This window comes from Cantharellus anzutake (assembly GCF_015039405.1).
Source record: "Cantharellus anzutake strain C23 chromosome Unknown EI90scaffold_55, whole genome shotgun sequence".
In the NCBI taxonomy this organism is placed as follows: domain Eukaryota; kingdom Fungi; phylum Basidiomycota; class Agaricomycetes; order Cantharellales; family Hydnaceae; genus Cantharellus; species Cantharellus anzutake.
The window spans coordinates 540,317-555,832 of NW_024067005.1; the positions used below are offsets into that span (position 1 = coordinate 540,317).

Here is a 15,516-nt window from a genome sequence, read left to right on the forward strand (position 1 = left end):
TGTTTAACTCTGTTAGCTCCACTCCGCTTGGCCCTGCCATTTACGGGCCCACCCTCGTTGTAACTATATATACTCAACTTGTACATAGGTTACACCCCAGTAATCAAATCGACTAGAGTTGACCCCCTTTTAGTTCTCGTTGCCAGTAAGTAAATTAGGGCACAGACGTGTAACTTGGCACAGCGCTCCTGGCATAAGTTGCTGAGGCTGAAACCCTCCGCCATGGAGACATTCCTTCATCTCAATCCGGTCTCTGACAGCGGAGTTGCCCATGACAACCTCGCTTTGTCCGAGGTTGACGTGGCCCTCCACATGACCCATTTTCACATGTATATAAACTTAGCCAAAGCAGGACCAAAGAAGCACCCTTCTTCTCATTCCTGCTTCAGGCAAGTGGTTCAACTTAGTTTAGCTTTTCACCTTAATAACAATACATTCCCGCTTCAGCCTAAGAAGCCACACAGGGATGCCAGCCTGAGTGAGGGCTACCCACCATATGGTCTCACTGCCCTGCCACCATCTGGGCCACTAGCGCTGAGCATTACACTGCTACCCCTGCCTCTTCAGAGCCATCCCTGACAGTTACTCCCACTAGTCATTAGCTTTTCTCTTCCTCATAATCGCATTGGTACTATAACCATTTGTTTCTCAGTGTTGTGTTTCGTTCTTTTCTTTCCCTCATACTAGTTTAACGATGTTGTGGTCGAGACAACTGTTTTTCACTGTTGAACTTGGCTCCAGATGCTATGCACCAGCTGTGGAGGATGGAGAAGAGGTCAGTCAAGTCATTGTCCTTGGAGAGGAAGGCAGCTGCATCATGGGTGAACATGGATATGGTTACTCTCTGGGAGAGAGAGGGGGTTTTGATTTCAAGATGGTGGTGCCATTTTTTCTGTCCCTTGCTGTAATAAAGTGGTGAGTAATAATGTCCTTTTTTGGTGGTGCCATTGGGACATGGTGATTTTTTTTTCCTAAATGGCAAATCACATCTTTTGCAGTCAAGATTTGATGTGCAGATTTTTTTTGACTGTTGCTGTAATATATAATTTGTTCATCTCAGTGAGAAAGCAGTGGGATGTCACCCTAGCCACTTCTAAATGTGAGGAATGAAGCAGTAAGTGAGCACAGCGCTCTTGGAGGAAGCCCAACCTGGGAGCCTTGTCCCCCCAGTCACCCCCATTTGCCTGGAACTTCAGAGCCAGTGTGGGGGGAAAGAGCTATGGAACATTGCATTTTATATCTGGTCATCATCACTGATGGCCATGGATTACTTAGAAGCGCTGTTGACATTAGATCTCATGATTAACTCTCTGAATGAACACCATTTTTGGATTCTCACACAATCTCCATAGATCATTTATCCAAATGGGACACACCCATTTTTCTTTGGCTTGCTGTGACAAATAGCCCTGAAATGCCTCATCATATTGTTAAAGAAAACCCATACAACAAGCATATATCCATAATGTTGACACAATATCATAGTTGTGTTCGCGAACCTAGATACAACAACACGATCCAGTAGAGACAACAGAAAACTGGCCTGATCTCCACCCTCGGGTTGGATCGCCCCTGAATTTCCCGAGGGGCGATCTAGCTGATCCGATCTGATCCTAGGCCCATATATCCTCACAGTATATATTTCACTGGCATGTCCTTTGCCCTTGCCATCAACTTGGTTACTGGGACCCCCTTGGCTCTAACTGTCATATATCACATATTTTCTTGTTGCCTCAACCCACTCTCCTGCACCCCCACTATGTCTGACATGATGGTTGATGAGCTTATTGACCCTGTCTCCGTTGAGGCCACAATTCCACCCTTCGACATTGATAACCCCCAGGCAGAGGAAGGCTATGGATCTGTCTCACAGGATGTCATCGCTAGGGCAATGGTAGGGTCAAGGTCTGCTTCAAGTGAACCTGAAAGGGATCGCTACTATCGCAAAATGGCTCATCCCCTAAAACTAAGCCCGCTCCAAGCCCTCTACAACAAGGGAGATGGTGAAAAGGCCTTCAGCCTTTTGAGGAAGTGGCACTTGGAAGTTGATGCCCATCTCTATGCACCTGGTGGCTCAGAAACCTTCACCCACATGATGGCAGGCCATTTCATTGACTTCTCACTCAAAGTCCCTGATCGTGCTGGGTTTGATGCAATCCTCCCAACAATTGGTGCAAATACTGAATGGTGCTTCCACCTGAACCTCTGTGGTTCTGTGCGTGAGTTCCTCAATCACTGTGGTGATCTTGGGTTTGACCCCACTGGGCGAATGCTCCACATTGGGACCAAGGACCACGACAATGTGTACCTTTCCATGGCACCCAAAGGGTTCCTGGATGGCACTGATGACCTGGTTGCACTGGCATGCATACTGGGACCACTCTGATGACCAGGGCTCATGTGCGAATGGCAACATGCATCATTCTCTGGGCAATGGGCGAAATTCCACAGAGGGACTACTCAACCAGGAAACCTAATATCTATGTGGAGTTGGATGGTGGGCTTCAACAATACATGCAAGTCACAGATTGGGTGTGAGCAAAAATATTACTTATATATTACTTATTATGATCTACTCCAACTAACTCCATATGCCACAGGCACAATCAGTCAGGCAGGGCCACATTGTCAGAGACCAGATTCAAGACGAAGGAATGTCTCCGTAGCGGAGGGCTTCGGCCTCAGCGACTTCTGCCAAGAGCGCTGTGCCTAGTGACACATCCGTGCCCTAACTTACTGACTGGCAATTAGAACCTAGGGGGGGTAACTCTAGTTGATTTTATTACTGGAGTGTAACCTATGTACAAGCGGGATATATATATGGTTACAGTGAAGACGGGTCCGCAATTGGCGGAGCTGAACGGAGCGGAGCTAACGGGGTTAAACATTAGCCAACTGAATATTACCGATGAGTCGGGTCGCGGGGTTAGCGGAAAGGCAGGCGATAACCCAGAAACAGAAAGGAGGGATAAGCCCAAAGGTAGGCTCTGCAGGGCAGGCGATTGTATTGCCCAGCGGAGGCGGGGGTGCGCTAGCAGACGTCGGAGCTGTCCGGAAGTCTTCGGGGCTCTGTACTTAGGGAGGTGTAGGTAATAAGTTGAAATGAGGGGGTGGTGACCATCGAGGGGTGCCAAGAGGATTGCAGAATACGGGAGCTCCAAGGTTAGTGAAGGAGGAGCGGAGTTAGACTGGAGGGAACGGAGGGACCGGAAGTCGATGGCCAGGAATGGTTATGACACACATTAAGACTCCGTGATGTGCGCTCAATGCACCAGACACTGATTGACAGATATGAATCAGAATTTGTTCGAAATGCCCCAGGAGTGTGGAAAGATGACCCTTGGTTTTCCCAATCACCCCTCATCATCACCATGAAGTATGGCCAAGACTTGGAGTTTGACACTGAGCATCTTGAGGAGACTGTGGCTCATTTCCACCAGAATCATTCATTTGAGCACATCTCATGCTGGAGTTTTGCGCTTGCCACCCACCTTCGGTAAGCCCCAGTATATGTATTATATATTTCACCTGCTTTGACCACCTGCTTCCTAAAGTGCCTGTGTAGTTAGGGGAACAGAAATTATCGATCCTGCAGACATCATGGCAGAACATGGACAAGTCTTTTGTCATATCCATACAATCCCGACCTCCACTCCGGGCTCCCGGAACTCCGAACCTGACTTCCGGAGTCTTACTTCCCTTCCATCACCTCCTCCTTGCCGACTCCCAAGAGGTTATCCCACCTCCGGCTCTGACACCACCTTCGGTCCAACTCTGGGAACATTCCAGGTCCGACCCCAACCTCGACACCTTCCAGACGAGTATGCAAAACCTATGCTCCCGACTCCGGACCTCCACTCCGGAATCCCGTTCACATCTCCATCTCTGGAACCTCCGGTCTTAGCTCCAACCTCGGACTTTGACCCCACCTCCGCTTATACCCATTGTATTGGTTAGCTCATTCCATTTAATTACGTTTGCCAATATTCCGGAGTTTAACTTCTGAGTTCGGACTTTCCAGACTTACCTCGGACCTTGCAACTATTGCATTGTCCTATTCAATTCCGCTATTCTCCCTCATTCCTATTTGGGCTGCTGCTTCCTTTCTATTCAGTCAGCTAGCCATTCCCCACTCCCATCCTCCTTCCTTCCTCCTTGGGCCTTGGCCCTTCACTCCTCCTTTGGGAAACACCATTGAGTCAAACCCTTGACCCTTGGTGTTGTTCCTCTTTCCAGCTCCCTTTGTCTCCTTTCGGAGTACCCTCGCTCCTTTTGATTCCGGACCCCTCCTTATATACAATGTACATAGTAACTTGTAACCTCAGTCCGAAATCGACATGAATTCCCCCCAAGAGACTTTCCCTCTGCTAGATCCGAAGTTAGGGACCCCTAGGACAACCAGCAATGGCACAGCGCTCTGCCTGAGTCGCTGAGGCCAAGGTCCTTCCATGCTAAGTCTCCGATTCCACTCCGGAGTCGTCCGAATCCGCCCATTCTAACATCTTTGATGAATATGGACAGGAAATTGATGACTTGGACAAGCTTCCATATGAAGATGAAGATAACAACCCCATCAATATTTACGATGCTGGTGGAAATATCATCAACAGGAAGATATCTTTGTACAGACACTCTGAGGCCCCTGGGGGGATTCTTCTAAAACTGGAAAATGTCCACACCATGTGTTAAAAACCCCGGAGGTTGTGGAAGAAGGGGGTCAATGCGTGAGTCCGAATGCAGGCGGGGCTCAACTAGAGGGGGGTCCGAGGGCTCCGGTAGTGAACCGAGCTTCTCAGGGAGCCCGGTTCTGCTGGATGGTACAAGAGGCTCTAAGAAGGACGCGGCCTCAGCGACTCGGAGGGAGCGCTGTGCCTCCGTTACGTCTCAGTTAGTCCTTGTATTTCTTATGTCTGAGGTGTCTTGTAGAACAGGGACAGGATTCACTCAGAGGGACTTTGGGTGGCATTTTTAGTCGAGATTAGAACTGAGGAACTACAGGTTCTAATCTACGTGTATTTATTAAAGGAGGATGGGGAGGACTTTAGTCAAAGCCTGAAATGACAAAATGGGGAAAACACCGAAAGGTACCGAATGATACCGAGAGGTACCGAAAGGTTCTGAACGATATCTAAAACGGGGAACCAAGGTGTCGGGCCAAGGAGGGCGGAGTTGGAGGCCGGAAAATGAATGGGGAAGACAAATGGATAAAGGGGGTTAGCCGACTGAATGGTAGTAAGAAGGTAGTCGTGCTAAGAATGGGAGATGACTAATAAGTGATAACGTGAGGGAGATCACCGAAGGATGCAGGTAGCTCCGAAAGCGGAGTTGCGTATCCGAAGGATGTTGGGTGACTCAAATAAATGAAATGGGTGGAGGAAGGGTTTAAGGGCATGTCACGGGATGTCGGAGGTCCGTCAGGATATCGGAGCAAATCCGGGATCTCCGAATGTTCCGACTCCGGACCGAGGTTCCGGGATGGGAGTGGCCAAGGTTCGGTGTGCCGCAACCAGACCGGAGCTGAGACAGTCAGGAGGGAAGGTGACTTGGAGAGTGGGGAGGCAAGGTGTAGGGGATGGTGAAGTTGTTAGGAAGGTGTGATGTGGTGGGAGTGCACGGGGTCGGGATTCCGGGATATGACACCATGTTCAATCGTGTCTATGGGAATCATTGGCAGTCAGACCCACACCGCACTGGCAAGGTTGTTACAAAAACATACCCCCAAGCTTTCATGACCTCCTTTGGTCATGTGCAATCCAACACTGTCTTTCCAGAATTCCACCAGACTGCCCACTCCATCAACCAAAGATTGCTGTATTACTACTCACCTTCCTCACCGCTGCCTCTTCCTTCTTCCTCCTTTTCAACACTTCGGTGGCCCTTTTGGCCTCTTCAGCCTCCTCTCGTTCACGTTCAGCAGCAGCCCTCACACAGAAGGGCAAGGTTGAGGTTCATGTCTGATCACACCATTTTGCACGTCATGTAAGCACCGCTTGGTGCATGAGTGATGTCCAGAAAGCCGAACCTGAGTACGAGACTAATAAGGATTGAATTGACAGTACACAATCCGGGGTAGGGGTCGTGACAATGTCCACCAAGTGGGATTGTTAGTGCCGTTTGATGTTAAAAGACGATGCGCAAAATGTTTGCTGCTATACCCAACCACAAGCAGTGGAACTTACAGGCCCATGCACGAGTAACGCTGTACTAGGGGTTTGGGTATCCGCGCGTGATGTAATACACCGTTTGGGTAGAAGAGCTGATTGGGGGGGGGTGTAGGAATGTTGAGTGTACTACACGGGATTAGAACGGGAGGTTGGCGCTGCAGGGGGTAGGCCAGTAGCCCAAAATGACCGTGAGTGCCAGCGGTGTTGCTGGCCCTCATCAGTCGGATATCTTCACGGTAACTGTGATTTACTAGCGATGCGCGAAGCACCTCTAGTCATCGTTAAAGATGAAGAGAAGAGCCCTCAATGGTATCTAGAAAGTTTTTGTTAGCTGCAACGCTGAGAGCAAACAGGGAGAACACTTACCGGAAATGGAGTTTTCGGGGAGCGCAGAGATGGCCAACAGGGCTGGAAAGGATTGTGTGTTGCAACCCTGAGCTGTGGAATGGAGTACGACGTTTACACTCGATGTTAAAGCTGGGTGGGATCGATAGATTTTGGGCGCTTACCGGGATGTGTGGACATAGAGCCGCGATCAGGGTTGAAGTCGATCATACTGGCGTTAAGGACATTAATCGACGCGCACATCACCTACAACGGTGCTAACGGGTGTGATGTAGCAGGTGCCTCGGTTTGGCCGGACCGCCGTTTGGGGAGGGACATGCATAACCTACGATTGTATTGTTCCAACGGGGATGAGTGTGGTCAATATGTAGTGCTTGAACCTTGGCGAGTCGGAAGACATTTTTTGATTTTGAATTGTCAACCCCGTGCGATTTAGGTAGCCCTTTGATGGAAGGCAGAGCAAGTAAATCCTTGAAACTCGTAAGCTGAGGGAGGGGATGATAGCATATGTTGAAGAAGCCCTCGTCATTATCGCTCACAGGTTGTTCCACCGATATCTCGTTCTTCTGAGTTAGTGCCTCACTGATCAACGAAGTTACTTGCGCTTCTGGTGTATATCTTGAGATTTTTTCCCAAACGGAACAATAGTATCTTCAAGCCGCAATCTCTTGCAAAGTTCATCTGATTGAACTAAAGGAGACATCGTTCCGTGTGCAATTTGACGGACCATGCGGGACTCAACAATGATTGTTAAAAAGAGTGCCTTTCTGGCTCGGGCGATTGTTCCCATAATATTCCATCGATATTATCACTCCCGGGGTCATCTGCGCTCTGGTCAGCAATTAGAGAAGGTACAGGTTGATCTGAGGTGACGAAGTCAGCAGCGGCGGGAACATACGCAACTAATGAAACAGGATGAGATACCCACCAAACAAAATAAGAGTTACTCCACCCATCCACAGCTGCCGTGTTCTCTCTTGTGAGATTGGTCTCAGGGTCTTCTAACTTGATACGAGGAACGAACTTCCCACTCGGTTCGGAAAATGCAGAAACGGCGTGCGATTGGCGCGCAGGTGATTCCAAGTTTCGGTGTCTTTCTGATAAACCCAGCGCCCGGACTGAGGCTGACGGTGGAGATGAATGAGGTACTCGACATCGCTTTCGAAGAGGATCACTGTCCCGCAGAAACAGAGGAGGGGTGATTGGGCGAGGCGCCATGGTGGGAGGTGAGTCTGGGTGGAAAAGGGAATCTCGGACGGCAAGCGGAATCGAGCCTCCAGGTATCCCAGTTCGGGTGATGTTTGGCAATGGGCTCTGAAACGGCTCCGTGTACCGAGTTTCTTCTAGGTCGTGATCAACTTCCCGACTCCTGACCATGAAGTGTTCGAGTTGAACGACGAATCCTTGGATCCAGAAGAAATGGTAACTAACAACTCTTCATCAAAGTGTCATCGTCCAGTATGGCAGCCACTCCGAGAGGCTTCAAGGAGCAAGCCTTCCTCATGTTCCGCACCATCTGCCTCGATACCAAAGGAGGAGATAGGGGCCTTCTATCATCAGTTTCACATTCTGGATAAGATGCCATTGATAACACCGCACCTGGATCACACTTTATTATTATACGCATGGACTCCAGTTTTGAACTCTGAAAAGAGGCCCTCCACTTTAGATGGTCGCGCAGATACCGTTGATCATCAGAATCCATAGTCCATTGCTCGACAGCAGGTGGCTGGATCTCCACCACGTTGCAAACACGAAATAGTCTAGTCATGGGTATCTCCGGAAGCCCGAAGACGCAAGTGGAAGGCATTGAGAGAGAAGCTAGAGGAAGTGGGAACTCATTAGACGCGTTGCCACGCCTCGGAGCACTCCCACCTCAGTGACATGGCCAATTAGAATGTGTTCATTCATGTACTTCTTCAGGACACCGTACAGATATTGCCGAATTTCGGTTTCATGATTGCTCTGCATTGTCGTTGTTGCGCTCAAGAGCTCAGATCAACCTCGGCTCGTTCCGCCGTTGAGTTTGAGGCGACCCGTGCTCTAAATTTTGGAAGTTGACTCCCAACGCCTTCCAGTTATCATACATGATATTCGATGGTTAGTGAATGGTGATCTTATAGTTCCAGGCAACTTATTTTTTCGGTGGTCCAGACCAAGCCTTGGAAGAATGGCGCCCGAACGCCCAAAGAATCTTCGATGCTTTTATCCTGGGTAGCTATAGCAATATAGGAGTCTCGCCGTGGAATCGGGAGGTCAGTAAATCATTTGTCTCTGCCTTTATTGAACCCTACACCCACCAAGGCAAGTTAAGTATTTCATAAGCCGATATTCACAAAGTTGATGTCACGCTAGATTGGGAACCAATCCTCGGACAGCCAGAATTAAAAACAATTTTGGAGCATGTTCCTGGACATATCTTTGTGATTGAGATGTGTCGGATGATCAAAGCATGGATTGCTGAGAACACTGGTGAGCTGTAGGCACTAGTGCCTGTTGCTGCTCTGGAGATTGCCTGTACTGACCTGAACACTGTTGCAATAGATCAAAGGGAGATGAGTGATAAATCACCAGCAAAGTCGGTGCAGGTAACCGACTCATTGGGGATGCCCTCATGTGTGGGTTTGACTGCATACCTAGAACCATTCAAAATTGCGGTCATCATTTGCCTATCGCAGACCACTAGTTTTGATGAGGATGCATTTCGTGATACTTTGATGTTAGATTTTGGTTGCTGCAACACAGAAGCTCACTTTCTTGCTAGTTTGGCAGCTGCTGGGCGCAGCACCTGATGAGTCCATCACTCTTGTAAAATACCTGCATTTTTATACCAACTAGTTGAACTGCCTTTGGCTGGTTGTGAAGCTGATAAGTGTCAGGGTCCATCCCTTGTCCGAGGGGACATAGTGAGGAGGTGTCACAACTGACAAATCCTGGGGCTCTGTCAGCGGTGAATCAATGCCGATAGGCGAATCTGCTGACCCGAAACCCAATCTAACCAGCCCTCAATCCGATGTCTGGCCCCACTGCCCTATCGCATGAGACTTGGCCAACAATCAGACCCTGGACCCTGCTGGCATTCTGACCTTACCTCCAGTTCCCGAGCCCTTGGTGCTCCTGGCATCCAGTCCCTCTAGTTCCCCTTGCCTCATCTCCATCTGAACCACACCCATCCTCTGCTATGTGGTCACAGCCATGCACCGCATCTGGACCTTCCCCACATCCGGACCTCTGCCCACCTCTGCACCCCTGCACCTCTGCTGCTCCTGGTTGCCCTCCACACCCTGTGGTCAGGTCAACACTCCATACCTTTGCTGGCCATCATGCTGTCCTTGTTTGTGACAGCACTGACGGACCACCCTCTGTCTGCGGACTGATCAGCGCCGCGCTGATTCCCGCACCCCATTTCGCGGACTTGTGTCGGTGCCGCATGCCGGCCCTGCTTTCCCTTTGGCCTTTTGCCACTTGGCATCATATCATTCATTCCTTGCCAAGTGCCTATTATGTTCACCCATTTCATTGCCAATATTGGCATTTGATCTGTGTGTGATTGCACCTTCCAATTCATTCATTTAATCTGTCAATATTGGTACTTGATCCACTTTGACTTTATTCATTCCTTGCCTCCCATTTCCCGGGTTCTTGTCCTTGGTTTAGTTTGACAAGTCCCTGCTCATTTCCACACCGGACTGACCGGTCCCTCTTATGATTTCTTTTACCTACTTATACCTTGTATGTCATATCCATACAATCCCAACCTCCGCTCCGGGCTCCCGGAACTCCGAACTCTGACTTCCGGAGCCCTACTTCCCTTCCGTCACCTTCTCCTTGCCGACTTCCAAGAGGTTATCCCACCTCCGGCTCGGACACCACCTTCGGTCCGACTCCGGAACATTCTGGGTCCGACCCCAACCTCGACACCTTCCAGACGAGTACGCAAAACCTATACTCCCGACTCCGGACCTCCGCTCCCGAATCCCGTTCGCGTCTCTGTCTCCGGAACCTCTGGTCTTAGCTCCGACCTCGGACTTTGACCCCACCTCCGCTTATACCCATTGTATTGGTTAGCTCATTCCATTTAATTATGTTTGCCAATATTCCGGAGTTTAACTTCCGAGTTCGGACTTTCTGGACTTACATCGGACCTTGCAACTATTGCATCGCTCCATTCAGTTCCGCTATTCTCCCTCATTCCTATTTGGGCTGCTGCTTCCTTTCTATTCAGTCAGCTAGCCATCCCCCACTCCCAACCTCCTTCCTTCCTCCTTGGGCCATGGCCCTTCATTCCTCCTTTGAGAAACACCATTGAGTCAAACCCTTGACCCTCGGTGTTGTTCCTCTTTCCATCTCCCTTTGTCTCCTTTCGTCCTACCCTCGCTCCTTTTGATTCCGGACCCCTCCTTATATACAATGTACATAGTAACTTGTAACCTCAGTCCGAAATCGACATGAATTCCCCCCAAGAGACTTTCCCTCTGCTAGATCCGAAATTAGGGACCCCCAGGACAACCAGCAATGGCACAGCGCTCCGCATGAGTCGCTGAGGCCGAGGTCCTTCCACGCTAAGTCTCCGATTCCACTCCGGAGTCGTCCGAATCCACCCGGTTCTAACATTGTAAATACTTTCGGGGACCTCAGTCTGAAATCAACTAGAGTACCCCACCCTGTCTGGTCTGAGTCCCTCCTTCTGTTCCCCCCTTCTGAGTCCGTGCTTGCAGAGTCCGTGCTCCTCCTATGGGCCCGCTCCGCCTGCAAGTCTTGTTTGAAGTCCGCTGTAATTGTGAGTCGTAAATAAGGGATCTCCCCCAGATGTCAAGCTCAGGGCACAGTGCTCCACTTGAGTCGCTGAGGCCGCGATCCCACTCTGCTAACCCTGAACAGCACTTCCAGACGCGCCGCATATTTCTGCCCGCATATCCGTGTGTGCCTGCTCCAACAGACCTCTGCATCACCTCTGACCCCGACTCTGACAGAACCCAGCCCATCTCTGACAGGAGGTCTGGGAGTGGCACTGGAGAGTCTTCTCCAGCCACTAGTTCCTCAAAGTTGCTGAGGGGACTTGCCCTGGGCTTCACATGGAATGAGTTGAGAAGAAGGGTAACCTCTCAACCCCCTGTGAGGCTGCTACAAAAGGAGCCTGAGAACTGTGCAGTTGTCGGGTCTTTCCTGAGTTTCCATATTAGGTATCATGGGAAGATTCTGGGTGAGCTGCTTGCCCAGAACATTCCCACGGGTTTGCATACTTGTACCATTGTGGAACAGTGGAGGAGAAATGGGGGAAAATGGGGGAAGGGGTGTCTGAGGGTGTGTGGGGTTGAGGGCTGTGCCCTGACAATAAGCACTGAAGGAGTGGAGCTGGATCACTGTAAGGGATTAACCTTACTTCACTATAATTCTGATTATGTCATATCCATCTCCCACCACCACCTTCTGCAACTGGCCATCCCCAATTGCCTCTGCTCTGCCATTCCCAACCTTGGAGCCCCTGAATCCTGTAATCCCCTCTGACTACCCTGATGGTCACCACCCCCCCATTTCAATATATTACTTACACCTCCCTAAGTATGGACCCCTGAAGGCCTCCAGACAGCTCTGATGTCCACAAGTGCATCCCCACCTCCACTGGGCTATTTAGTTGCCTACTGTCAAAACACGGCAAGGAGGGAACGAGCATGTCTGGACCTTTCCCCAGAAAGCAGGCTGGAGGTAGAGGATGAGCGGAAGGACTGCGGCCTCAGTGACTTGGAGAGGAGCGCTGTGCCTATGTTTGGTAATGCTAGTGTTGGGTCCTTAACTTCAGAATGAGGGGGCACAAACTCTGGGGAGATCTAGTCATCGATTTTGCACTGAAGTGCCATCAACTATGGTACATGACTTATATACATAATACAAGACAAATGAGAAGAAAGGGAAAACCCAAGATGGACTTACCCACTTGCCGGGTTGGCAAGCTCATGAGAGAATCACCTTATCGAGCACTGTGGAGTGGGTAGATGAAGGGTGGGATTAGCGACAGCTATTGGATAATGGGAAAACCTTTGCAGGGTTGGCAGAGGTCCTAGGAGGTCCATAGTAATGTTGGGTAGGTAGAAATATGAATAAACTTCTGGGATGAGGGTAAGGGGTACCAGAGAAGGTACTGGAGATCGGAGGTGGAGGTGGACCAGAAGTATACCAGAGGATATGGTGGAGGTGAGGGAGAGGACAAACTGGAGGTGAACCGGAATGGTGGCGCAGTAGATTGGAGGTTGGTACGGATATGACAGTATCTATGTACAAGTATAGTATATATAGATACTGTTAGATTCGGTGGGTTCAGATGATTCCGGAATGGAATTGGAGACTTATCATGGAAGGACCTTGGCCTCAGTGACTCAGGCAGAGTGCTGTGCCATTGCTGGTTGTCCTGGGGGTCCCTAATTTTGGATCTAGCAAGGGGGAAGTCTCTTAGGGGGGAAATCAAGTCAATTTCGGACTGAGGTTACAAGTTACGAGCAAGGGTAGTCTGAAAGGAGACAAAGGGAGTTGGAAGGAGGAACAACATTGAGGGTCAAGTGTTTGACTCAATGGTGTTGCCCAAAGGAGGAGTGAAGGGCCAAGGCCCAAGGAGGATGGGAGGATGGGAGTTGGGGATGGCTAGCTGAATAGAAAGAAGCAGCAGCCCAAATAGGAATGAGGGAGAATAGTGGAATTGAATGGGACAATGCAATAGTTGCAAGGTCCAAAGTAAGTTCAGAAAGTCCAAACTTGGAAGTCAAACTCCAGGATATTGGCAAAGGTAAATAAATGGAATTAGCTAACCAATACAATGGGTATGAGCGGAGGTGGGGTCAAAGTCCAAGGTTGGAGCTAAGACCAGAGGTTCCAGAGATGGAGACATGAATGGGATTCTGGAGCTAAGAGGGGGCCTAGGGTTCCAGGGTTTGAAAAATCCCTAGGGCAGGATCCCTAGCCCTAACCTGGGTCATCCTGCCCTAGGGTCAAAAAATTCCTAGGGACCAGGTTCAGCTTGCCCTAGCGCTAGGGCATCAAGCAGTAGGGCACTCTAGCAAGTTTTACTTTGGCTTGCACATTTTTGTACCCCCTGGAGGAACAGAGTATGCATCACCGGTTGGGTCACAAAAATATTGTGACACAAGTTGTCACAGATGCACTTCTGTTCCCCTTGGAGGAACAGAGTATGCATCACTGCTTGTGTCACAATATTGTAACAAAATATTGTGACAGAGGCATTCTGTTCCCCCTAGAGGAACAGAGTATGCATCACCGGTTTGGTCACAAAAATTGTGACACAAGTTGTCACTGCATTTCTGTTCCCCTTTGGAGGAACAGAGTATACATCACCGCTTGTGTCACAAAAATTGTGACAAAAAGTCGTCACAGATGCACTTCTGTTCCCCCTAGAGGAACAGAGTGTGCACCACCGCTTGTGTCACAATATTGTAACAAAATGTTGTCACAGATGCACTTCTGTTCCCCCTGGAGGAACAGAGTATGCATCACCAGTTGAGTCACAAAAATTGTGACACGAGTTGTCACTGCATTTTCTGTTCCCCTGGAGGAACAGAGTGTGCACCACCGCTTGTGTCACAATTTGTCTGGAGGAACAGAGTATGCATCGCCGGTTGAGTCACAAAAATTGTGACATGAGTTGTCACTGCATTTTCTGTTCCCCCTGGAGGAACAGAGTGTGCATCACTGCTTGTTGTGTCACAAAAATTGTGACTCAAGTTGTCACTGTATTTCTGTTCCTCCTGGAGGTGCTGACACTCCTTCTATTGCAATAGGCTTTCCTCAAGCTGACGAAAGCATAGTGGTACATTTCTGTTCCCCTTGGAGGAACAGAGTATGCATCACCGTTTGTGTCACAATCTTGTGACAAAACTTTGTGACAGATGCACTTCTGTTCCTCTTGGAGGTGCTGACACTCTTTCTATTGCAATAGGCTTTCCTCAAGCTGACAAAAGCACACAGATCCCTTTAGAGGAACAGAAATGTGGTGACAACTTGTGTCACAATATTTGTGACCGAACCGGTGATGCATACTCTGTTCCTCCAGGGGGAACAGAAAATGCAGTGACAACTTGTGTCACAATTTTTTGTGACCCAACCGGTAATGCATACTCTGTTCCTCTAGGGGGAACAGAATGCCTCTGTGACAACATTTTGTTACAATATTGTGACACAAAGCGGTGATGCACACTCTGTTCCTCCAGGGGGAACAGAAATGTACCACTATGCTTTCATCAGCTTGAGGAAAGCCTATTGCAATAGAAGGAGTGTCGGCACCTCCAGGAGGAACAGAAATACAGTGACAACTTGAGTCACAATTTTTGTGACACAACAAGCGGTGCTGTTCCTCCAGGGGGAACAGAAAATGCAGTGACAACTCATGTCACAATTTTTGTGACTCAACCGGTGATGCATACTCTGTTCCTCTAGGGGGAACAGAATGCCTCTGTGACAACATTTTGTTACAATATTGTGACACAAGTGGTGATTTCTGTTTCCCCCTGGAGAAACAGAGTATGCAATCACTGCTTGTGTCACAACAATTGTGACAAAAAGCCATCACAGATACATTTCTGTTCCCCCTGTGCATCACCGCTTTTGTCACAGTTGTGACACAAACTTTGTCACAATAACTGTTGGCGCCACCTGAACATAAAAATGAGAACTTGTAGGTTAACTTCACCACATGGTCTCCACCCTCCTCCGTTGTACTGAACCAGGATGATGCTGAGGCCAACTCACAATTGGTGATGTTGAGTCTAGCAGCGCTTGTGATCTATGTGTGTTTCCTTTCTCAGAACAGTTGCTGCCAAAAGAGTCTCTTCACCATGGCAATATTAGTGAAATTTCGATGCTGAAATTATGTCATCTTCTTTCTCAATTCTCATTACATCTTCGCCAGATCCTTTCCACATGTCTACTTTCTCCATTCTGCACTACACCCCCACCGTTGTCTGCTCCCACTCTCCTTTTGTCCTCCTTCCCAATCCTCTTA

General features: G+C 49.1%; 5 protein-coding genes across 5 annotated transcripts; 3 read left to right on the top strand and 2 right to left on the bottom strand.

Annotated features, from left to right (window-relative positions):
• Window positions 1-1,759: 1,759 nt before the first annotated feature.
• EI90DRAFT_3019277 (uncharacterized protein) lies at window positions 1,760-2,386 on the top strand (the record flags this gene model as incomplete). Its single annotated transcript, XM_039057337.1, has 1 exon — window positions 1,760-2,386. The coding sequence occupies one exon, from the start codon at window positions 1,760-1,762 to the stop codon at window positions 2,384-2,386; it is 627 nt and encodes a 208-aa protein (XP_038912044.1).
• Window positions 2,387-3,266: 880 nt separating this feature from the next.
• Window positions 3,267-3,957, top strand: EI90DRAFT_3129239 (uncharacterized protein; the record flags this gene model as incomplete). Its single annotated transcript, XM_039064175.1, has 2 exons — window positions 3,267-3,496; window positions 3,555-3,957. The coding sequence occupies 2 exons, from the start codon at window positions 3,267-3,269 to the stop codon at window positions 3,955-3,957; spliced, it is 633 nt and encodes a 210-aa protein (XP_038912045.1).
• A 1,309-nt stretch (window positions 3,958-5,266) lies between these two features.
• Window positions 5,267-6,827, bottom strand: EI90DRAFT_3019278 (uncharacterized protein; the record flags this gene model as incomplete). Its single annotated transcript, XM_039057338.1, has 6 exons — window positions 5,267-5,542; window positions 5,826-5,922; window positions 6,180-6,414; window positions 6,531-6,602; window positions 6,674-6,720; window positions 6,760-6,827. The coding sequence occupies 6 exons, from the start codon at window positions 6,825-6,827 to the stop codon at window positions 5,267-5,269; spliced, it is 795 nt and encodes a 264-aa protein (XP_038912046.1).
• A 432-nt stretch (window positions 6,828-7,259) lies between these two features.
• Window positions 7,260-7,886, bottom strand: EI90DRAFT_3129240 (uncharacterized protein; the record flags this gene model as incomplete). The annotated part of the gene is made up of 1 exon (XM_039064176.1): window positions 7,260-7,886. One exon carries the CDS (start codon window positions 7,884-7,886, stop codon window positions 7,260-7,262), a length of 627 nt encoding a protein of 208 aa, XP_038912047.1.
• A 563-nt stretch (window positions 7,887-8,449) lies between these two features.
• EI90DRAFT_3073908 (uncharacterized protein) lies at window positions 8,450-9,338 on the top strand. The gene is made up of 4 exons (XM_039061467.1): window positions 8,450-8,609; window positions 8,664-8,813; window positions 8,865-8,981; window positions 9,054-9,338. Exons 1-4 carry the CDS (start codon window positions 8,597-8,599, stop codon window positions 9,299-9,301), a joined length of 528 nt encoding a protein of 175 aa, XP_038912048.1. The 5' UTR covers window positions 8,450-8,596; the 3' UTR covers window positions 9,302-9,338.
• The last annotated feature ends 6,178 nt before the right edge of the window (window positions 9,339-15,516 follow it).

Coding starts and splice junctions, on each gene's coding strand:
- EI90DRAFT_3073908 (XM_039061467.1), top strand. Junction 8,814..8,864: donor TGAACCCTACACCCACCAAG/GCAAGTTAAGTA, acceptor ATGTCACGCTAG/ATTGGGAACCAATCCTCGGA. Junction 8,982..9,053: donor ATGGATTGCTGAGAACACTG/GTGAGCTGTAGG, acceptor CTGTTGCAATAG/ATCAAAGGGAGATGAGTGAT.